A 24,984-nucleotide genomic window follows, 5' to 3' on the forward strand; every position below is an offset into this window, starting at 1 on the left:
ACTCTCAAAAGTCTTCTCCAACACCACAGTTCAAAAGCATCAATTCTTCAGCATTCAGCTTTCTTTATAGTCCAACTCTCACATCCATATATGACTATTGGAAAAACCATAGTTTTGACTAGATAGACCTTTGTTGGCAAAGTAATGTCTTTGTTTTAATATGCTGTCTAGGTTGGTCATTGCTTTTCTTCCAAGGAGAAAGCGTCTTTTAATTTTATGACTGCAATCACCAAATGCAGTGATTTTGGAGCCCAAGAAAATAAAGTCTCTCACTGCTTCCATTGTTTCCCTTCTATTTGCCATGAAGTGATGGGACCAGATGCCATGATCTTCGTTTTCTGAATGTTGAGTTTTAAGCCAACTTTTTCATGCTCCTGTTCCACTTTCATCAAGAGGCTCTTTAGTTCTTCTTCACTTTCTGCCATAAGGGTGGTGTCATCTGCATATCTGAGGTTATTGATATTTCTCCCGGCAATCTTGATTCCAGCTTGTGCTTTATCCAGTCCGACATTTCGCGTGATGTACTCTGCATATAAGTTACATAAGCAGGGTGATAATATACAGCCTTGACATACTGCTTTTCCTATTTGGAACCAGTCTGTTGTTCCATGTCCAGTTCTAACTGTTGCTTCCTGACCTGCATACAAATTTCTCAGGAGGCAGGTCAGGTGGTCTGGTATTCCCATCTCTTGAAGAATTTTCCACAGTTTGTTGTGATCCACACAGTCAAAGTCTTTGGCATAGGCAATTAATCAGAAGTAGATGTTTTTCTGGAACTCTCTTGCTCTTTTAGAGAAGAGTTAATACCTATCCTTCTGCTTTTTTTTTTTTTAACTCTTCCAAAATATTGTGGAGGAAGGAACACTGCCAAGTTCATATTATTAGGCCACTATCACTCTGATACCAAAACCAGACGAAGGCACTACCAAAAAAAATTTACAAGCCAATATCACTGATGAATATAGCCACAAAAACACTCAAGAAAATACTAGTAAACTGAAACCAACAATGCATTAAAGGATCATACCATGATTAAGTGGGATTTATTCCAGAGAGGCAAGGATTCTTTAGCATCCATAAATCAATCCACATGATACACTATGTTAACAAACTGAAGAATAAAAACTGTATGTTCATCTCAACAGATGCAGAAAAGCTTTTGACAAAATTCAAAACCCATTTACGATAAAAAAAAAAAAAAACTCTCCATAAAGTGGGCATAGAGGGAACTTATCTCAATAAGATAAAGACCATATATGACAAGTCCATGAGCTTCCCTGGTGGCCCAGATGGTAAAGAATCTGCCTGCAATGTAGGAGACTGGGGTTTGATCCCTGGGTCAGGAAGATCCCCTGGAGAAGGGAATAGCTACCCATTCCAGTATTCTTACCTGAAGAATTCTATGGACAAAGGAGACTGGAGGACTACAGTCCATGGGGTTGCAAAGAGTCAGACACGAGGTTGCAAAGAGTTGGACATGACTGAGCAACCAACACTTTTTTCTTTTCATGACAAGCAAACAATATTCTCAATGGTGAAAAACTGAAACCATTTCCTCTAAAATCAGGAACAAGAAAAGGGTGTCTACTCTGGTCACTATTATTCAACACAGTCTTTGAAGTCTTAGCCATGGCAATCAGAGAAGAAAAGGAAATAAAAAGAAATTCAAATTGAAAAAGAAGAAGTAAAACTGTCACTGCTTGCAGATGGTATGATACTATGCATAGAAAATCCTAAAGATGCCTTTAGCTGCCTTTAGTCTTTTAGGATCAGAAAACTACTAGAGCTAATCAATGAATCTGGTAAAGTTGCAGGATACAAAATAAATGCACAGAAATCTCTTGCATTCTTATACACTAACAATGAAAGATCACAAAGAGAAATTAAGGAAACAATCCCATTTACCTTTGCGACAAAAAGAATAAAATACCTAAGAATAAACCTACCTAAAGAGGCAGAAGACCTATACTCAGAAAACTATAAGATACTGATGAAGGAAATCAAAGATGACACAAACAGATGGAGTGATATACCATGTTCCTGTATTAGAAGAATATTGTGAAAATGGCTATACTACCCAAAGCAATCTGTAGATTCAACACAATCCCTATCAAATTACCACTGACATTTTCCACAGAATTAGAAGCAAAAATTTTATGATTTATATGGAAACACAAAAGACCTCAAATAGCCAAACCAATCTTAAGAAAAAAGGAGCTGGAAGAATCAGGTTCCCTGACTCAACGCATATTACAAAGCTACAGTTATTAAGACAGTATGGCCCTAGCACAAAAACAGAAATACAAATCAAAGGAACAGGACAGAAAACCCAGAGATAAACCCACACACGTATGGTCACCCAATCTATGACAAAGGAGGCAAGAATACACAATGCAGAATAGACAGTCTCTTCAATAAGCAGCGCTGGGTGCTCGCTTCGGCAGCACATATACTAAAATTGGAATGATACAGAGAAGATTAGAATGGCCCCTGCGCAAGGATGACACGCAAATTCGTGAAGCGTTCCATATTTTTGTATTACTCAGCCATTAAAAAGAATTCATTTGAATCAGTTCTAATGAGATGGATGAAACTGGAGCCTATTATACAGTGAAGTAAGCCAGAAAGAAAAACACCAATACAGTATACTAACACATATATATGGAATTTAGAAGGATGGTAACAATAACCCTGTATATGAGACAGCAAAAGAGACACTGATGTATAGAACAGTCTTATGGACTCTGTGGGAAAGGGAGAGGGTGGGAAGATTTGGGAGAATGGCATTGAAACATGTATATTATCATGTATGAAATGAGTCACCAGTCCAGGTTCGATGCACAATACTGGATGCTTGGGGCTGGTGCACTGGGACGACCCAGAGGGAGGGTATGGGGAGGGAGGGAGGGAGGAGGGTTCAGGATGGGGAACACATGTACACCTGTGGCGGATTCATTTCAATATGTGGCAAAACCAATACAATATTGTAAAGTTTAAACATAAAATAAAATTAAAAAAAAAATAAGCAGTGCTGGGAAAACTGGACAGCTACACGTAAAATAACAAAATTAGAATATTCTCTAACACCATACACAAAAATAAACTCAAAATGGATTAAAGACCTAAGCTGCTGTGCCACAACTATTGAGCCTGTGCTCTACAGCCCAAGAACCACAACTACTGAGCCCATGTATCACAACCACTGAAGCCTGGGTGCTCTGGAGTCCATGCTCCTCAACAGGAGAAGCCTCCACAATCAGAGGCCTACGCACCACTGGAGAGCAGACTCCGCTCACCGTAACTAGAGAAAAGCCTGTGCAGCAATGAAGAACTATCACAGCCAAAAACAGCCACATGGACCATTAACCATGTACATGGAAAAAATATATATATAAATTCCTCTCTCGATCAGTTTACAAAAATAAATTCCAGATGTATTAAATGCCTAAATGAAAAAAGTCTCAAACTACAAAACTCATATAAGAGGATATCCTTTATGCCATTAAAGTAGGAAATAAAGGTCACACACACAAAATTTTGACACTAAAGGAAAAGACCGATAAATTAAAATAGAAGTCACTAAAAACATGTTAAAAGACATGCAGTAACAGACTGAAAGAGGGCATCTCCGACACACAGAATCAGTAAAGAACTAGAGATCCAGAAATTAGAAAGAACTTCTAGAAATCAGTAAGAAAGGGTAAAATCTTAATATGAAATTGGACAAATGATATGAATACACAATTCAGAGAAAAGAAAATCCAAAGTGTCACTAAACATATGGAAAGATATGCAACGTCATGAGTAAGCAATGTAATAATCATACTGGCAAAAATTAGGAAGTCTAAAATACTCGAAATCAGCAAGGACATAAAAAAATAGCACATTTCAAACACTAATGATGAGAATGGAAACAAGGAAGAAATTAACTTGGCAATATGAGTAGAATTAAGCTACTCTATTGTCTAAAGAATTCCACTTTCACACATATTACTTAGAGAAATCTCAGATGGGTACGTAGAAGATATGTACAAAGATGTCCAGAGTGGCATTGTTTATAATGGTAAAAAACTGGCAACACTCTGATAGGAAATATATAAACTGTGGCATGGTCATTCAATGGACATTAAAATGAAAGAACTACTCTGACAATACAAAACTTTTACTGTTTAGTTTGAGGCTTTTTTTTTAAAAACAAAATTTCTGATCAACTGTTCACGACAACTGAAGTGTTATTTGTTAAAATATTTATTCCTTTGCGTGACATGCTAGATTCCCATGGGATATAGCTGATCCATTGTAAATTGTAAATATTACCTAATTTTACATAAATGGTGTCATAATAAACTATCTTTGCATCACAAAAAGAAAATGAAAGAACTACAGCTACATGCATTAAAACTGATAGACAAAAAATTAACAAAAAGCAATTTGCAATAGGATTATTATGTATGATGCTGTTAATACAAAATTTAAAAGCATACAAAACTGTAACTTGTGTTTTATAGGTAAATTCAATTCATATATAGGAAAAATTTTTTTAAAAGGATGGGAAGAAGAAACTTCCAATCTTCAGGCTGGTGGAAACCTCAGGGGAGACATGATAGATAAAGGATGACTTTCTCCTATTTCTAAAACAAACAACAAAGATCTGAAGCCAGTATGGCAAAATATTAATATCTAAAGAGTTGGGTTCATGGGCACATATGTATTTGATATTTTGCACACTTCTGTATATTTTTAAATATTTCATAATTTAGAACAATTTAATCATGCTGTATCATCAAAAAAGCAAGAGAGTTCCAGAAAAACATCTATTTCTGCTTTATTGACTATGCCAAAGCCTTTGACTGTGTGGATCACAATAAACTGGAAAATTCTTCAAGAGATGGGAATACCAGACCACCTGACCTGCCTCTTGAGAAACCTGTATGCAGGTCAGGAAGCAACAGTTAGAACTGAACATGGAACAACAGACTGGTTCCAAATAGGAAAAGGAGTACATCAAGGCTGTATATCATCACCCTGCTTATTTAACTTATATGCAGAGTACATCATGCGAAACGCTGGGCTGAAAGAAGCACAAGCTGGAATTAATATTGCTGGGAGAAGTATCAATAACCTCAGATATGCAGATGGCACCACCCTTATGGCAGAAAGTGAAGAAGAACTAAAGATCCTCTTGATGAAAGTGGAAGAGGAGAGTGAAAAAGTTGGCTTAAAGCTCAACATTCAGAAAACGAAGATCATGGCATCTGGTCCCATCACTTCATGGGAAATAGATGGGGAAACAGTGGAAACAGTGGCTGACTTTATTTTTCTGGGCTCCAAAATCACTGCAGATGGTGACTGCAGCCATGAAATTAAAAGACATTTACTCCTTGGAAGGAAAGTTATGACCAACCTAGACAGAATATTAAAAAGCAGAGACATTACTTTGCCAACAAAGGTCCGTCTAGTCAAGGCTATGGTTTTTCCAGTGGTCATGTATGGATGTGAGAGTTGGACTATAAAGAAAGCTGAGCGCCGAAGAATTGATGCTTTTGAATTGTGGTGTTGGAGAAGACTCTTGAGAGTCCCTTGAACTGCAAGGAGATCCAACCAGTCCATCCTAAAGGAGACCAGTCCTGGGTGTTCATTGGTAGGACTGTTTTTGAAGCTGAAATTCCAATACTTTGGCCACCTGATGCAAAGAGCTGACTCATTTAAAAAGACCCTGATGCTGGGAAAGATTGAGGGCAGGAGGAGAAGGGGACGACAGATGATGAGATGGTTGGATGGCATCACTGACTCAATGGACATGGGTTTGGGTGGACTCTGGGAGTTGGTGATGGATAGGGAGGCCTGGCGTGCTGTGGTTCATGAGGTCACAAAGAGTCGGACACAACTGAGCAGCTGAACTGAACTGAACTGAATCATGTGGGGCGTTTAGGAGTGGATGCAGAAAATACAGGTTACTGTTTCACCAGTATTGATGACAAAGACATAATGGCAGCTTAAAATCAACTTTAAATAGGGAACATACTAGCCTCTTAGGGTAGATTAGAACATGTGCGTATATATACATATGCACATATGTGCATACACACACACATTTCCATTTGGAAATGGAAGAAAACAAGGAAGGAGAATCAAGGCAATGACTGTGCTAACTGCCATTTAGCCTCATAAGTCTCACGACACTATCACAAGACTATCTAAACCATCAGTGTCTGCAAGTAAGAGTTTGGTTTTTCACTTTTAATATTTTTACTGTATTCCTTTTTCTGTGTTTGTCCTGTTGGCTAAAATGCCTGTGAAACTTGATTAATAACCATTATTGGCATGTGCTGTTTCTGACTTCACCAGAGTGAACAGAGAGGCAATTTATCACAGCAAGGAAAAGCATGCACCATGGAGTCAAATGAAGTGGGTTCATTCTTCGATGCTAGCACATACTGGGCATAAACTCAGGCAACTGATTTAACATATGCATCTCCCTGTGCTCATCTGTAAAACAGTGAATGATAAACGTTGACTCTTTCCTTCTCTACAGCATTGGTCTTACCTGAATAGTTTCTTCTAGGCGGTAGCACTCAAGGACTTGCAGCGTCTCAATAACGTGGTTTGGGCTGAACTGACACAAGAGCTCAATGAACTGCTCTATTATACAGGGAGATATCTGCAGCGATTCTTGATTTACATGAATACCTTCCCTGAAAACAGAAAAGGCAAGAGAGTAGCATTATTTAATCATATCTGTAATTAAGGCTACAGGTAAAAAGCATGCTAAGTTTCCCAGGTGGCTCAGTGGTGAAGAATCCACCTACCAATGTAGGATATGCAAGTTTGATCCCTGGGTGGGGAAGATTCCGTGGAGAAGGAAATGCAATCCCCTCCAGTATTCTTGCCTGTGAAATACCATGGACAGAGGAGCCTGATGGTCTACAAAGAATTGGACACAACTCAGCGACTGAACAACACAAAATGTTACCTTAAAACCAAGACTACCTTTTGGTCGGGTAAAATTGTGAATTAAAAGTCTTAATGTTACTTAGGTTATTAATGTGAATTATATATGATAGAGACATTCTAAATCACAATGCTTCTCAATTTACCTTGAATAATTATGGAAATGAGATTCAGTGCGGGCTCCTCTAAATCACATATAAAGTTCTATTATTGCTCAAAAAAACCCAAAGATAACTCAGTTTAGTTTGAATAATTTGATCCGTGAATGACTATATACAATAAGCCATCTTCCAGTCTCAACAACTGTCCCTACTCTACTTCCCTTATAGTACCAATCACATCATGTTGTAATCACTTCTTTAATTATCCATCTTCCCTAAAAGACTATAAATTCTGTGAGGGCAGCCACCAGGTATCTTCTCACTAATGAATTCTCAAAGCCTGCAACAGCATCTTGTACAATGCAGCAACAGCTAATTATTTGGCTGTTGTGAAAACAAGCAAGTGGATGAAGAGTAAGATATATTAAATTTATGGTTCATTTGCCTGGAATGTCAGCCATTCACAAAGTCTGCTATTTATAATGCCTACACAAAAGCTGTGGAGGTCGAGGATTAGTTTTATCATGGTGGAGACTACTGGAAATATTTAGAAAAATCAACTGCTGCTCATTGGAAATCTAAGAATCATTTTCTCTCTACCCTCAAAATAAGTCAATTTTTCTGGGAGTCTATCTTCTCTTCAGAATTCCTCAACCAAAGCTCTGTATATAAAGAATTGGAACAGGGTTAAGAAGATACAAAAATGACTGCTTGGAAAACTAACCTTCTAAAGAAAGGTTAACAGTCTGAATAAACCAATCTCTAGAAATGAAATAGAATCTGTAATTAAAAAAAAAAAAAATCCCTACCAAAAAAAAAGGTCCAGGACCAGATGGCTTCTTAGGAGAATTCTACTAAATAGACAGAGAACTTACACGGATCCTTCGCAAACTCTTCCAAAAGAACCAAAGAGGAAGGAATACTCCCAGAGACGTTTTATGAAGCCACTGTCCCCCTAATACCAAAGCTAGACAAAGACACACTACCAAAAAAAGAAAATTACAGGTCAATACCTTTGATGAATATAGATGCAAAAATTCTCAACAAAATATTAGCAAACTCAATCTAACAACACATAAAAAAGGTCATACACCATGACCAAGTTGGATTCAACCCAGTGTCACAAGGATGGCTCAACATATGCAGATTAATCAATGTGATACATTACATCAACAAGAGAAAGGGCAAAAACTATACGATGATCTCAACAGACGCAGAAAAAGCATTTGATAAAATTCAACATCCATGCGTGATTTTTTAAAAAAACCCTTACAAAGACTGATATACAGGGAACATAGCTCAACATAAAAGCTGTTTATGACAAACCCACAGCCAATATAATATTCAACAGTGAAATGCTGAAAGCCTTCACACTAAAATCTGGAACCAGACAAAGATGTCCACTCTCACTACTTCTCTTCAAGATCATACTGGAATCCCTGCCACAGCAGTCAGACAAGAAATAAAAGGGTATTCAAATTGGCAGGGAAGAGGTAAAATTATCATTATACACAGATGATGTGATATTATATATAGAAAACCTTAAAGACTCCACACAAAAACTACTAGAACTGATAAATGAATTCAGCAATGTAGCAGGATACAAGATTAACAAACAGAAATCGGTGACAATTCTTTACACTAACAGTGAAATAGCAGAAAGGGAATCTATTTTAAAAAACACCTTTTAAAATTGCATCCAAAAAAAATTTAAGAATAAACCTCTCCAAGGAGGTAAAAGACTTCCATGCTGAGAACTACAAAACATTAATAAAGGAAGCTAAAGATGATTCAAAGAAAAGGAAAGATATCCCATGCTCTTGGGTTGGAAGAATCCTGTTAAAATGGCAATACTACCCAAAGCAATCTACTGATTTAATGTGATTGCTATCAAATTATCCATTTTTCACAGAACTAGAACAAATATCCTAAAATTCGTGTGGAACCATAAAAGACCCAGAATTGCCATAGTAGTCTTGAGGAAAAAGAAGAAAAACAGGAGACTAACCCTTCCAGACTTCAGACAAAGCTTTGATTACAAAGCTACAGTTATGATTAAACAGTGTGATACTGGCCCAAAAACAGATATATGGACCAATGAAACAGAACAGAGATCCTAGAAATAAATCCAAACACCTATGGTCAATTAATCTTTGACAAAGGAGGCAAGAATATAAAATGGAGAAAAGACAAATCTCTTCAGCAGGTGGTGCTGGAAAAGTTGAACAGCTGCATATAGATCAAAGAAGTTAGAGCACACCCTCACACTATGCATACACATGAGCTCAAAACTGCTCAAAGACTTATTTATAAAACAAGATACCATAGAACTCCTAGAAAAGATCATAGGCAAAAAATTCTCTGACATAAATTATAGCAATGTTTTCTTAGGTCAGTCTCCCAAGACAATAGAAATAAAAACAAACAAATGGGATGTAAGGCAATTACAAGCTTTTGCACAGCAGATGAAATATAAACAAAACAAAAAGACAACCTATGGAATGGGAGAAAGTATATGTGAATGATGGCACAGAGGCTTAATTTTCAAAATATACAAACAGCTTCTACAACTCAACAACAAAAAGACAACCCAATCAAAAAATGGACAGGAAAACCTCAACAGAAGCTTCTCCAAAGACATACAGATGTTCAAAAGGCACATGAAAAGATGCTCAACATCACTAATTATGAGAGAAATGCAAGTTAAAACAACAATGACGTATCACCTCACGCCAGTCAGAAAGGCTATCACTAAAAAGTCTACAAATAACAAATGCTAGAGAGGGTGTGGAAAAAAGGGAACCCTCTTACACTGTTGGTTAGAATGTAAACTGGTGCAGCCACTATGGAAAACAGTATGCAGGTTACTCAAAAAACTAAAAATAGAGTTCCCATATGCTCTAGCAACCCCACTCTAAGCACATACCCAGAGAAAACTCTAGATCAAAAAGATACATGCACTATTCACAATACTCAAGACATGAAAACAACCTAAATGTCCATCAGATGAATGGATAAAAAACAAATGGTGTACACACACACACACACACACACACACACACACACACACACGTGCGCGCCTGTGCTTGTGGGATATTACTCAGCCATCAAAAAGAATTAAATAATGTTATTTGTGCCAACATGGATTGACCTAGAGAATATACTAATTGAATTAAGTCAGAAGGAGAAAATAAATACTGCATGCTCTCACTTATATGTGGAATCTAAAATACAACACAAATCAACATATCTATGAAACAAAACCAGACTCACAGATACAGAGAACAGACTTGTGGTTGCCAAGGTGGAGGAAGGGACTATAGGTGGGATGGAACGGGAGTTTAGGATTAGCCAATGCAAACCCACATACAGAATGGATAAGCAACAAGATCCTACTGTGTAGCACAGGAAACTATATTCAATATCCTGTGCCAAACTATAATGGAAAAGAATATGAAAAAGAATATGTATATGTATAACTGACTCCCTTTGCCATACAGAAGATATTACCATCACACTGTAAATCAACTGTACTTCACTAAAATCAAATAAAAAATAGCTAAAAAGGAAAAAAAAAAAAAAAAGTAGAAACAGAGAGACAGCCAGAAAGGTTAATGGTCTAAATCAACCCTTCTAGTTTTTTCTCATAATGGCACATAGAAAATGACTGTATTTATCTGGCCCATCAGAAATCAGACTGATTACAAGGTACTCTATGTACCCTAAGAGGTGCCCCTCAAGATTTAAGGGAATCAGTCTTTAAACAACTGTAATCCAGGTGCAGCACACCAACAGCCATAGGTAGGAATATCTGGACTCGAGAATGATCTAGGAGTTATTAAGTATTCTTTATGGTAGTACATAGCACTCCTGTTTTTATTAGCAAGACCCTTCAGTTACAGAATAGGAATCATATTTAGAATAGAAAATCCTTTCCAAATTAAAAGCTTTATGACCTCAGTCCTGACCAGAGGTTGGGCAAGGATCTCACTAAATTCTGCTGCTTGGGGATTTCAATACATGCTGAGGCTAATTCAGTACCTCCTCAAACAGGCTGTAAATCCCAAAGATCAAGTTTTCCTCTTTTTTCATTTCACAACTGCCTTTAAGGCAGGATTGTTGTTAAATGACTGGCTATTCCCTATGTAGACCACCACCTGAGTTCTGATCACATAACTTGAAAACTATCTAAGCGTCCCAACTACACAATAAATTCTGAAACCAAAGACGGTGCCACATTCATCACTGTTTTCCCAGCATTGGCACAGTACTGTCACAAAATAACAGGTGCTTGGTAAACACACACTGAATTAAACTGAACTGATGAAATAAACAGTACATTGGACTGTCTTCAAACAGAGGGACCCAAAATGTAGAACAGAGGAGTGAAAATTACAAGGACTAGGGCGGTAAAGTCAGATGTAGCTAGGAGCAAGTCCTGTCAGAAAGTTCTACATGGAGAAAATAGATGAAGATGGCACAGGGGAATGACAGTTCTCTTTGTAGAACCAAAGTTCTGTCTCAATAGAACACAATTAGGTAAAAGAGAAAGGGAATGCAAACCAATTCTTGACATTAAGGTGAGTCCATGTACTTTCCATATGTTTATACACAGTTCAGTTCAGTTCAGTTGCTCAGTCATGTCCGACTCTTTGCAACCCCATGAATCGCAGCATGCCAGGCCTCCATGTCCATGACCAACTTCCGGAGTTCACCCAAACTCATGTCCATCGAGTCGGTGATGCCATCTAGCCATCTCATCCTCTGTCGTCCCCTTCTCCTCCTGCCCCCAAATCCCTCCCAGCATCAGGGTCTTTTCCAATGAGTCAGCTCAGTCAGCTAGTCGCATGAGGTGGCCAAAGTACTGGAGTTTCAGCTTCAGCATCAGTCCTTCCAATGAACACACCCAGGACTGATCTCCTTTAGAATGGATTGGTTGGGTCTCCTTGCAGTTCAAGGGACTCTCAAGAGTCTTCTCCAACACCACAGTTCAAAAGCATCAATTCTTCGGAGCTCAGCTTTCTTTACAGTCCAACTCTCAAATCCATACATGACCACTGGAAAAACCATAGCCTTGACTAGACAGACCTTTGTTGGCAAAGTAATATCTCTGCTTTTCAATATGCTATCTAGGTTGGTCATAACTTTACTTCCAAGGAGTAAGTGTCTTTTAATTTCATGGCTGCAGTCACCATCTGCAGTAGGTGGTGCTAATATTATACCTATGCCAGACTTCCAGTAATATGTCTTACACATGCAAGACTATGGAGCAGATTAAAATCAGACATAAGCACCTGCCGATAAACAACAGTACTTAATTCTTTCCAGAACATTTATTCACAAAACCCTTTACAAGTACTGAAGATGTGAATATGCATCAAACCAAGCAAATCACTCAAATGAATAGATTTTGATGCATTCGTTTTTGAGGGAAATAATGTGTCTGCTGGGAAATGATCAGGCAAATCAACATAATCAAAACTTTAATAAGTAAATTGTAGCATTAACAAATTTACATCCATTTCTGACTGCTGCTTATCGGTCTTACACATAAAAGCAATTTGTTATATCCATTTCTCAAGCATATTTCTATTATGTCTTTTATCAGCTACCTCCTTTGCCAAATACTCATTGCTAATTTTAATGGCTGTCAAAATTATGTATTTTAGACCTAGCCTTTATCTACTCTTTAGGGAATTTCTATTTTAATGACAGAATTGACTCACATGATGTAAACATTTAAATACATATAAAGGGAGAATTTTAGAAGACTCACACAAGGCTTTCTTTCGTTACCTTTAAAATAGAGTATATGTATGTCATTTGAAACATGCGCACACACACATAACACTCTAAACACACTCCAAAATTCAGGTTGGAGAAAATATTCACTCAGTCTGTGAAAATCAATTAAAATTATAATCTAGTATAATTGGCTATTTCTGGGGAAGGATAAACTATATGTCAGTTTTGAAAAGCATAACTTAAAATTATTCTAATATTAAAATTTCTGATTTCAAAATATTTGACAAAGAAAATGAATATTTTTCAAGAATAAAAAAGTCTGGTCTAGTCCTTCCCCTTCATTCTAAAAGCTGCACAAAAATAGACCGACCAGTCTAGACTGCTTTTCTAGATCTCTGAGATCTAGAAAAGTCTCCTTTAGTGAGTTGCTTTGACAACTGTGGGCCACCTCAGTTTAGTCTAAATCCTCAGTGCCTGAACTCTCTGCTCATTTCCATATATCCAGCCCTTGGAGGTGGTGGCATACTGATGACTACCCAGTACCTTTGGAATGTGAAGTTGCTCAGTCGTGTCCGACTCTTCATGACCCCATAGACGGCAGCCCACCAGGCTCCCCAGTCCCTGGGATTCTCCAGGAAAGAACACTGGAGTGGGTTGCCTAATGACTCACAACCCATAAGAGCAAAGAAAATTATTTTCCATGTAATTTTTATTCAAATCAAGTCACTTCACAAAGCCATGAAGCTGAAGTTTTAGCTTTCCACATATATCCCATGTTAAAAATTCCATAATGGACTCCTGTGCAAATTAAACAAGAACCTGAGTTTGCCAATTTGCCTGAAAAAATGCTTTAAATGTGTTAATTATAGGTAGCAAAGACAATACCTACAATTTGCACGAAACTGTAACATAATCAACAGTAATGTTCCACAAAACTGGACAGGTGACTGGCCTAGATGGAAACTTGTCCTCCGGCAAGAAGGAAGCCAGTACTCGGTCTCTTCACTCTCCATGCTGACTCTGCATGCTGTGCAGAGCTGCTGGTATTCCTCAGAGAGGAACAGCTGCAATCCTATATACACTTTTATGAAGCACACTCCAAAGGAGACAGGCTAACAGCAAAGATGCTGCACATCAAATCAATGTAATAACAGATTGAAGATAGATCTTTAGCAGATAGGATTGCTTTCCATTTCCTTAATCTAACAATCAAGTGTCAAAATGTCCTCTTCCAAATCTCAATAGAATTTTTGTTACTTATCTGATACTCATAGAAAAAAGGTGTATTGTTTTGAGTGATCTCCTGCATAAGCAGGAAGAATAGATTTTTAAGCCTAATGATTTTATGGATAGAAAAAAAAAAACTTATCTGTATAACCTGATCAAGTACAATATCTGAATCAATTTAATGCTGTACAGACCAAATAAAAACTTACAGGTTAGCTAAAACAATTTTTTCTACCACTATAATAGTAATAGTAATAATAATAATAATAATCATGGAGGTAACTGCAAGTGCATTTTTCTAATGCAAAGCTCCCCGTATCACTAATATCTGCTACTGACCCTACTAGAAAAGACTGCCTTAATGTGGCCCAAGTAGATTAAAGAGTGAAAAGCTGCAGGTCCTGGCATCTCAGTATAATATAATCTGATACACTTTCAGTTTTGCATGGGAAACTTGATACCATCTCTCTCCCAAAGGATAGATGGAATCAGAAGAGACAGAAAAAAGGCAGTTCTATGACACCACCACAGAGACAGTCTTTAAACAGACAGTGGGTCAGACTACTATAAATCTATTATGACATCCATACATAATTCTGACCATAAAAAGAACAAAGATTTCTGGTCTCTAGTCTAGCATGCAAAGAGTTTCAATTCAGTTCAGTTCAGTCACTCAGTCATGTCCGACTCTTTGCGACACCATGAACACCATCCAGCCATCTCATCCTCTGTCGTCCCCTTCTCCTCCTGCCCCCAATCCCTCCCAGTATCAGAGTCTTTTCCAATGAGTCAACTCTTCACTTGAGGTGGCCAAAGTACTGGCGTTTCAGCTTTAGCATCAGTCCTTCCAAAGAACACACAGGACTGATCTTCAGAATGGACCGGTTGGATCTCCTTGCAGTCCAAGGGACTCTCAGGAGTCTTCACCAACACCACAGTTCAAAAGCATCAATTCTTCAGCACTCAGCTTTCTTCACAGTCCAACTCTCACATCCATACATGACCACTGGAAAAACCATAGCCTTGACTAGATGGACCTTTGTTGGCAAAGTAATGTCTCTGCTTTTGAATATTCTATCTAGGTTGGTCATAACTTTCCTTCCAAGGAGTAAGGGTCATTTAATCTCATGGCTGCAATCACCATCTGCAATGATTTTGGAGCCCCCAAAAATAAAGTCTGATACTGTTTCCACTGTTTCCCCATCTATTTCTCATGAAGTGAGCTTAAAAGTTATCAATTCCATCCTCACAGGAAACAAAGTTGAACAAACTGAAAATCAACAGCTCTTTTTGGATCCATCTGAGAAAGGAGGTCACAGAGCAAACTGCCACCCCTCAAATTTGAGAGCGGTGGATACAAAGTATCACAGCTAGCTGGAGCAGAAGCCCAGAAACAGAGACCACTGCTGCTGGAACTAGGACTGGGGCAAGAAAACCTAAACTCTGACAAACACACCGCAGGTTCAGTGAGGACCAACTTGAGAGTAAAAAATTCTTGAGGGGCTATGTCTTTTCAGGAAGTTCTCATACTTTTGTTAGTTTTACCTCCAGTGGGCTCGCCAGGTTCACTGTTACGACTCGAGAAAAATCCCATCATGCTTCAGCAGAGGGAGGGGAAATGTGGCCACTCTGAAATACAATCAGAGTTTCTTAACAAGGCCTGCTGTATGGACTGAAACAGGTACCCCCAAATTCACGTGCTGAAGTCCTGATTCCCAGTTCCTCACAAGGTGAACTTACCTGAAAATAAGATCTTTGCAAATATATTTAGTTAAGTGAGGATAAGATTATACTGGAGTAGGGTGGGCCTCTAGTCCAATACAATCAGTGTCCTTCAAAGAAGAGGAAATCTAGACACAAACATACACCCAGGGAGAATGCCAGGTGAAAGCTGAAAACTGGGTGATGCTTCTGCTAGTTCAATTCAGTTCAGTTCAGTTCAGTCACTCAGTCGTGTCCGACTCTTTGTGACCCCATGAATCGCAGCGCACCAGGCCTCCCTGTCCATCACCAACTCCTGGAGTTCACTCGGACTCACGTCCATCGAGTCAGTGATGCCATCCAGCCATCTCATCCTCTGTCGTCCCCTTCTCCTTCTGCCCCCAATCCCTCCCAGCATCAGGGTCTTTTACGATGAGTCAACTCTTCGCATCAGGTGGCCAAAGTATTGGAATTTCAGCTTTAGCATCATTCCTTCCAAAGAACACCCAGGGCTGATTGATCTCCTTTAGGAAGGACTGGTTGGATCTCCTTGCAGTCCAAGGGACTCTCAAGAGTCTTCTCCAACACCACAATTCAAAAACATCAATTCTTTGGCACTCAGCTTTCTTCACAGTCCAACTCTCACATCCATACATGACCACTGGAAATGCCAAAGGCTGCCAGCAAATCACCAGAAGCTAGAGACAGGGCACTGAACAGATTCTTTCTCATAGCCCTCAGAAGGCGCCAAACCTGCCAACACTAATCATGGGCTTCAAGCCTCCAGAACTGGGATGATAAATTGTTGTTTAAGCCATACACTTTGTGGTGCTTTATTAAGAAAGCCCTGGCCGATCTAATATACCTGCCCTACTATTGGAGAAGGCAATGGCACCCCACTCCAGTACTCTTGCCTGGAAAATCCCATGGATGGAGGAGCCTGGTAGGCTGCAGTCCATGGGGTCGCTAAGAGTCGGACAGGACTGAGCGACTTCACTTTCACTTTTCACTTTCATGCATCGGAGAAGGAAATGGCAACCCACTCCAGTATTCTTGCCTGGAGAATCCCAGGGACAGGGGAGCCTGGTGGGCTTCCGTCTATGGGGTCACACAGAGTCAGACACGACTGAAGTGACTTAGCAGCAGCAGCCCTATTATTACATTAGAGCCAAACCAACTGGGCTTTTCCTAGAGCATAACTAAGTTGCTGTTGTTCAGTTACTAAGTTGTGTCCAACTCTCTGCAACCTTATGGACTGCAGCACACCATGCTTCCTTGTCCTTCACTATCTTCTAGAGTTTGCTCAAATTCACATCTATTGAGTCAGTGATACTACCTAATCATCTAATTCTCTGTGGCCCTCTTCTCCTTTTGCCTTCAATTCTTTCCAGCATCAGGGTCTTTTACAATGAGCTGGCTCTTCGCATCAGGTAGCCAAAGTAACTAAGCTGAGAAACGCCCAACTCCAGCCTGTCTAGCCTTTCATGTGGGGAAAGGGAAATGCCCAACTCCAGCACCCTCTTGCCTGCTTGTCTCACTTAAAGTGGGGTTGGGGACTGAGAGGTACTTGGGAAGGTCACAGGGGCACTGCCTCAGGAAAAGACTAAAAGCTTATCACAGGATGGTAGACTGCTTCCTTCCACCATTGTCATACTTCACTGTCACATCAGTAGTGCTTCTAAATAACAGGGACAAGCAAAGAAAGACCCACACATCTCAGACCTTACTTTAGAAGTCCTGTGTGCTGTGTCCATGTGTGTGCTCAGTTGTGTCCGAGTCCCTGCGACCCCGTGGACTGCGGCCCACCAGACTCCTCTGTCCAGGGCATTTTCCAGGTGAGAATACTGGAGTGGGTTGCCACTTCTTACTCCAGGGGATCTTCCTCCCAGATAAACGTAAAAACTCATACCAAAGGCCTACTTACTTCAAATCCTTTTACACTCTACATTATGTCTAGCTTTCAACAACAACAAAAGTACAGGACATATTAAAACACACACAGAGATGGCCTGAAGCAACTTTGCAAGCATCAGAATCAGACTCAAATATGGCAGAGATGCTGGAATTACCAGACAGGAATCTAACACAACCATGATTAATATGCTAAGGGATCTAATGGAAAAACTGACAACATATAAGAACATTTGGGTAAAGTAAGCAGAGAAATCATAACACTGAGAAAGAATCAAAAGAAAATGCTAAAAAGAAAAAACACTAAAAGAAATGAAGAATGTCTTTGACGGGTACATCAATAGTCTGCACACAGCTGGGGAAAGAATCACTGAACTTCACGATATGTCAACAGAAACTTTCAAAACTGCAACACAAAGAGCAAAAGACTGGGGGTGGGGCTGGGAAATCAAACAGAATATCCAAGAACTATGGGACAAGTACAGTTGGTATAATATATACAAGGTGGCAATATGATAAGGATTAAAAAAGAAGGAAAAGTTCAGAAGAAATATTTGCAGCAATAATGACTGAGAATATCATCAAATTAATGAAAGATACCAAACCACAGATCTAGGAAGCTTAGACAGAACCAAGCAGGATAAATAGCAAAAATCTACTGGAGTGGTTAGCCTTTCCCTTCTCCAGGGGATCTTCCCAACCCAGGGATCGAACCCAGGTCTCCCACATTGCAGGCAGATTCTTTACCAGCTGAGCCACAAGGGAAACCCAAGAATACTGGAGTGGATAGTCTATCCCTTCTCCAGCGGATCTTCCTCACCCAGGAATTGAACCTGGGTCTTGCAGGTGGATTCTTTACCAACTGAGCTATCAGGGAAGCGCCAAAAAATCTACACTTAGGCATATTAAGTCAAAACTGCAGAACATCAAAGACAAAAGAAAAAAAACCCAGAAAGAAGCCAGCGGAGTGGGAGGGGTGTGATGAAGACAACTTCACCTATAGAAAAGCTAGGATAAGAATTATATCAGACTTCTCTTCATAAACCATGAAAGCAAGAAGAGAGTGGAGTGAAGTATTTCCAGTGTTGAAAGAAAAATACTAACCTAGAATTCCATATTCAGTAAAATTATCTCTCAAAAGTGAAGAAGTATTAATACTTTCTCAGACAAAAGTTGAGGGAATACATTGTCAGTAAACTTTCCTTTCAAATAATGTTAGTTCTTCAGAAAGAGCAAAAATGATGCAGGTCAGAAATTTGGATCCACATAAAAAAAGGAAGAGCACTGGGAAAGGAATAAATGAAGGTAAAGTAGAAATTTTATTTTCTTATTCTTAATTATCATAACAGATAATAGTGTCAAAAGAATAATAGTAACAATGTGTTCAGTGATTATAGTTTATAAATAAGTGAAATGAATGACACCAATATTATAAGACGCAGGAGTAAGAAATTATGAATGTTATCTACCCATGAAGTACTACAGTGTTACAGCTGAACTTGGAATTAGTTATAAATCAAAAATCAAAAGGTAACTACTAGAAAAATTCTGAAGAAGTATGCTGCTGCTGCTAAGTCACTTCAGTAGTGTCCAACTCTGTGCGACCCCATAGACGGCAGCCCACCAGGCTCCCCCGTCCCTGGGATTCTCCAGGCAAGAACACTGGAATGGGTTGCCATGTCCTTCTCCAAGGCATGAAAGTGAAAAACGAAAGTGAAGTCGCTCAGTCGTGTCCGACTCTTAGCGACCCCATGGACCGCAGCCTACCAGGCTCCTCCATTCTTGGGATTTTATAGGCAAGAAAGAGTACTGGAGTGGGGTGCCACTGCCTTCTCCGTTGAAGAAGTATAATAAATATATTAAGAGAAGAAAAATAGAATCATATATAAAATGCTCAATTAAAGTCAGAGGAGGCATAAAGGAATAGAAAACAAACAAAAACAAAAAACTAAGGTGATGAAAAAAATAGTAGTATAAATAAAACAGAAGAAAGGGTAGGATTTTATAAAAGCCAAAAAGTACCTTAATATGTATCCTTTTCATTGTAAACAGAAAAATATGGGTATCTGGGAAGTTTTCTTTAAATATAAAACAAGCAAAGTTTTTGAAACTTTAGTATGTAGTAATCACGTGAAACTTTTTATTGTGTCACGAGTTCTAAAAGCAAAGAGCAGACCATTCATTCCAAACTCCTAACAATTGCTCTCATTTTTATTATTAACTTACCAATCTAAACTTTTATCATGGAAATGGCAACCCACTCCAGTATTCTTGCCTGAGAAGTCTTATGGACAGAGGAGCCTGGTGGGCTACAGTCCATGGGGTCACAAAAGAGCTGGATATGACTCAGTGACTAAACAACAACAATAAGCCATCTATGAGGGCAATGAATATGGTAAGCATGAAGCTATCTACATCATTTATTCATACACACAGACAATATGAGTGCATAAAATTTACTGTTATATATTTTCCAGTTTAACATTATTTAAACATTCACACTGCCATGTTTGCCAATTTGGTATTCAATTATGTTTATATATCTTATCATTGCAACACCTACCGTATTACTTGGGTTTCTCTTACCTTGGACGTGGGGAATCTCTTCACGGCTGCTCCAGCAAAGCGCAGCTGCTGCTCCTTACCTTGGACGAGGGGTATCTCCTTACCGCCACCCACGTCCAAGGTAAGAGAAACCCAAGTAAAACGGTAGGTATTTCAAGAGGGCATCAGAGGGAAGACACACTGAAACCATACTTACAGAAAACTAGTCAATCTAATCACACTAGGACCACAGCCTTGTCTAACTCAATGAAACTAAGCCATGCCCCTGGGGCCACCCAAGACAGGCGGGTCATGGTGGAGAGGTCTGACAGAATGTGGTCCACTGGAGAAGGGAATGGCAAACCACTTCAGTATTCTTGCCTTGAGAACCCCATGAACAGTATGAAAAGGCAAAATGATAGGATACTGAAAGAGGAACTCCCCAGGTCAGTAGGTGCCCAATATGCTTCTGGAGATCAGTGGAGAACTAACTCCAGAAAGAATGAAGGGATGGAGCCAAAGCAAAAACAATACCCAGTTGTGGATGTGACTGGTGATAGAAGCAAGGTCCAATGTTGTAAAGAGCATTATTGCACAGGAACCTGGAATGTCAGGCCCATGAATCAAGGCAAACTGGAAGTGGTCAAACAAGAGATGTCAAGAGTGAATGTTGACATTCTAGGAATCAGCGAACTGAAATGGACTGGAATGGGTGAATTTAACTCAGATGACCATTATATCTACTACTGCGGGCAGGAATCCCTCAGAAGAAATGGAGTAGCCACCATGGTCAACAAGAGTTCAAAATGCAGTACTTGGATGCAATCTCAAAAACGACAGAATGATCTCTGTTCGTTTCCAAGGCAACCATTCAATATGACAGTAATCCAAGTCTATGCCCCAACCAGTAACGCTAAAGAAGCTGAAGTTGAACAGTTCTATGAAGACCTACAAGACCTTTTAGAACTAACACCCAAAAAAGATGTCCTTTTCATTGTAGGGGACTGGAATGCAAAAGTAGCGAGTCAAGAAGAGTAACAGGCAAATTTGGCCTTGGAATACAGAATGAAGCAGGGTAAAGGCTAATAGAGTTTTGCTAAGAAAATGCACTGGTCATAGCAAACACACTCTTCCAACAACACAAGAGAAGACTCTACACATGGACATCACCAGATGGTCAATACCGAAATCAGACTGATTATATTCTTTGCAGCCAAAGATGGAGAAGCTCTATACAGTCAACAAAAACAAGACCAGGAGCTCAGATCATGAACTCCTTATTGCCAAATTCAGACTGAAATTGAAGAAAGTAGGGAAAACCACTAGACCATTCAGCTATGACCTAAATCAAATCCCTTATGATTATACAGTGGAAGTGAGAAATAGATTTAAGGGCCTAGATCTGATAGATAGAGTGCCTGATGAACTATGGACGGAGGTTCATGACATTGTACAGGAGATAGGGATCAAGACCATCCCCATGGAAAAGAAATGCAAAAAAGCAAAATGGCTGTCTGGGGAGGCCTTACAAATAGCTGTGAAAAGAAGAGAAGTGAAAAGCAAAGGAGAAAAGGAAAGATATAAGCATCTGAATGCAGAGTTCCAAAGAACAGCAAGAAGAGATAAGAAAGCCTTCCTCAGCGATCAATGCAAAGAAATAGAGGAAAACAACAGAAAGGGAAAGACTAGAGATCTCTTCAAGAAAATTAGAGATACCAAGGGAACATTTCATGCAAAGATGGGCTCGATAAAGGACAGAAATGGTATGGACCTAACAGAAGCAGAAGATATTAAGAAGAGGTGGCAAGAATACACAGAAGAACTGTACAAAAAAGATCTTCATGACACAGATAATCACAATTGTGTGATCACTCACCTAGAGCCAGACAACCTGGATTGTGAAGTCAAGTGGGCCTTAGAAAGCATGACTACGAACAAAGCTAGTGGAGGTAATGGAATTCCAGTTGAGCTATTTCAAATCCTGAAAGATGATGCTGTGAAAGTGCTGCACTCAATAGGCCAGCAAATTTGGAAAACTCAGCAGTGGCCACAGGACTGGAAAAGGTCAGTTTTCACTCCAATCCCAAAGAAAGGCAATGCCAAAGAATGCTCAACCTTCCGCACAATTGCACTTATATCACATGCTAGTAAAGTAATGCTCAAAATTCTCCAAGCCAGGCTTCAGCAATACACGAACTGTGAACTTCCAGTTGCTCAAGCTGGCTTTAGAAAAGGCAGAGGAACCAGAGACCAAACTGCCAACATCCACTGGATCATCGAAAAAGCAAGAGAGTTCCAGAAAAACATTTATTTCTGCTTGATTGACTATGCCAAAGCCTTTGACTGTGTGAATCACAATAAACTCTGGAAAATTCTTCAAGAGATGGGAATACCAGACCACCTGACCTGCCTCTTGAGAAACCTGTATGCAGGTCAGGAGGCAACAGTTAGAACTGGACATGGAACAACAGACTGGTTCCAAATAGGAAAAGGAGTACATCAAGGCTGTATATTGTCACCCTGCTTATTTAACTTCTGTGCAGAGTATATCATGAGAAATGCTGGGCTGGAAGAAGCACAAGCTGGGATCAATAAGCTCAGATATGCAGATGACACCACCCTTATGGCAGAAAGTGAAGAGGAACTAAAAAGCCTCTTGATGAAAGTGAAAGTGGAGAGTGAAAAAGTTGGCTTAAAGCTCAACATTCAGAAAATGAAGATCATGGCATCTGGTCCCATCACTTCATGGGAAATAGATGGGGAAACAGTGGAAACAGTGTCAGACTTTATTTTTTTGGGCTCCAACATCACTGCAGATGGTGACTGCAGCCATGAAATTAAAAGACGCTTACTCCTTGGATGGAAAGTTATGACCAACCTAGATAGCATATTCAAAAGCAGAGACATTACTTTGCCAACAAAGGCCTGTCTAGTCAAGGCTATGGTTTTTCCTGTGGTCATGTATGGATGTGAGAGTTGGACTGTGAAGAAGGCTGAGCGCCGAAGAATTGATGCTTTTGAACCGTGGTGTTGGAGAAGACTCTTGAGAGTCCCTTGGACTGCAAGGAGATCCAACCAGTCCATTCTGAAGGAGATCAGCCCTAGGATTTCTTTGGAAGGAGTGATGCTGAAGCTGAAACTCCAGTACTTTGGCCACCTCATGTGAAGAGTTGACTCATTGGAAAAGACTCTGATGCTGGGAGGGATTGGGGGCAGGAGGAGAACGGGACGACAGAGGATGAGATGGCTGAATGGCATCACTGACTCGATGGACGTGAGTCTGAGTGAACTCTGGGAGTTGGTAATGGACAGGGAGGCCTGGCTTGCTGAGATTCACGGGGTCGCAAAGAGTTGGACACGACTGAGCGACTGAACTGAACTGATCTTACCATTTAGATAGCTGCTTCCCTCATCTACTTTCTTAGACAGATTTTTCACTATAAGTATGCTGATAGGGATAATTTAATATTAACTACTTTTTTCTTATGGTATTTTCTTAGACTATATTTTCCATAATGGACTCACTGGAGCAAAGCATATGTATAACCTTAGAGCACTTAATACATATAGGTTAAACTATGAAAAAAAGAAAAGTGGACTAAAAAGAAGGAACACATATTGAAAGGGCAGGCAGAACAACCCTGTATCCCATGAACAAATAGTTCAATACTACTGAGGAACAAAGGGGAAAAGAGAAATGGCAGAATGGAAGAAAATTCAGTTGAACCAATACTCCTGAATAAAATTAAGAAGGGTCTTTTATATTATAAATCCAGGATTTTACCCTGGCTAACAGAAGCTAAAAGAACTTTGAGAAAGGGAAACAGAACATTATCATTATTTGGCTGTTTGAAAAGAGAAGTAGAAAAATTAAGAGGGCTGATTACGAGAACAGCAACAGAGACCAGGAGAGTGATACTGAAGGAATGAACGAGGGGATTGGAGGGGGCCAAGAGGAGGACTCACATATAAGAGATAACCAAGAGGTACATTTTGATGATTAACGTATTCTGTGTAGTAGGGCTGAAAAGGTGCAGAGGAGCGGTGAAGAGAAGTTAAACTCATCATCGCACCTAGTATTTTATTTAAAACGCTTACACTACAATTGCCTCTGAAGCCAGGGTGCCATCCTATTCACCATTTTATCTCCCATGCCTGTCACAGTGCTTAGTATGCTATAGTTACTCAGTAAGTTTTTAAATGAAATAAATATGTGGATACTGCCATTTGCTAAGAAAGAAAGGAGGAGAAACACATTGAGATTGAAAAAACAGTATAATTCTGAGCTATTTCAATCTCTCACACATTGCTTAGCAGACAACAATCTCACTATAGAGAATTATTAAGGAACAAAGATATAATTGAATGTAAGCTGTCTATCCACCCAGCCATCCAATCATCTAGTTACCTGAAAGGAGATTAGGAGATGATGATGTGTAAGGATTTAGAAGACTGAATTTGAGCTGCTGGCAAAAATACTAACCAGAGATAGAGTATCTGATGGTGAGTCTGGCCAAGTAGGCACTCACTAAAATAGGAATGCATTTTTATATGTTAAAGTTCATGAAGATATATAATATTCTTTTCTTTTTAACTTTGAAATATGCTATTTCAACACTGTGTCAATATCTTAAAATTTCCCTTCAAAATTATCCAGAGAAAGTGACAGATACAAGTTAAATCAATGTATAACCATTTCCATAATCTATGTTTTTGTTCCTTGGCAAAGACACTCATTTCCTTAGCAATGTTCAATTTTTACTTTATTTTGATTAAAGACTTAAAAACACAATGTGATGTTTTA

General features: G+C 39.2%; 1 protein-coding gene and 1 non-coding gene across 7 annotated transcripts in view; one reads left to right on the top strand and one right to left on the bottom strand.

Moving 5' to 3' along the window:
* VPS8 (VPS8 subunit of CORVET complex) overlaps positions 1 to 24,984 on the bottom strand; it is a 291,024-nt gene that overhangs the window by 105,234 nt on the left and 160,806 nt on the right. For all 6 annotated transcript variants that reach the window (XM_024995281.2, XM_024995278.2, XM_024995290.2 and 3 more), the window contains one exon: positions 6,548 to 6,695. In XM_024995281.2, coding sequence (XP_024851049.1) covers positions 6,548 to 6,695 — 148 coding nt within the window. The remainder of the gene's footprint in view (positions 1 to 6,547; positions 6,696 to 24,984) is intronic.
* Positions 2,429 to 2,535, top strand: LOC112448358 (U6 spliceosomal RNA). The gene has a single exon (XR_003036731.1). It is a non-coding gene; the product is annotated as a U6 spliceosomal RNA (small nuclear RNA).

This window comes from Bos taurus, chromosome 1 (genome assembly GCF_002263795.3).
Source record: "Bos taurus isolate L1 Dominette 01449 registration number 42190680 breed Hereford chromosome 1, ARS-UCD2.0, whole genome shotgun sequence".
NCBI classification, from domain to species: Eukaryota; Metazoa; Chordata; class Mammalia; order Artiodactyla; family Bovidae; genus Bos; species Bos taurus.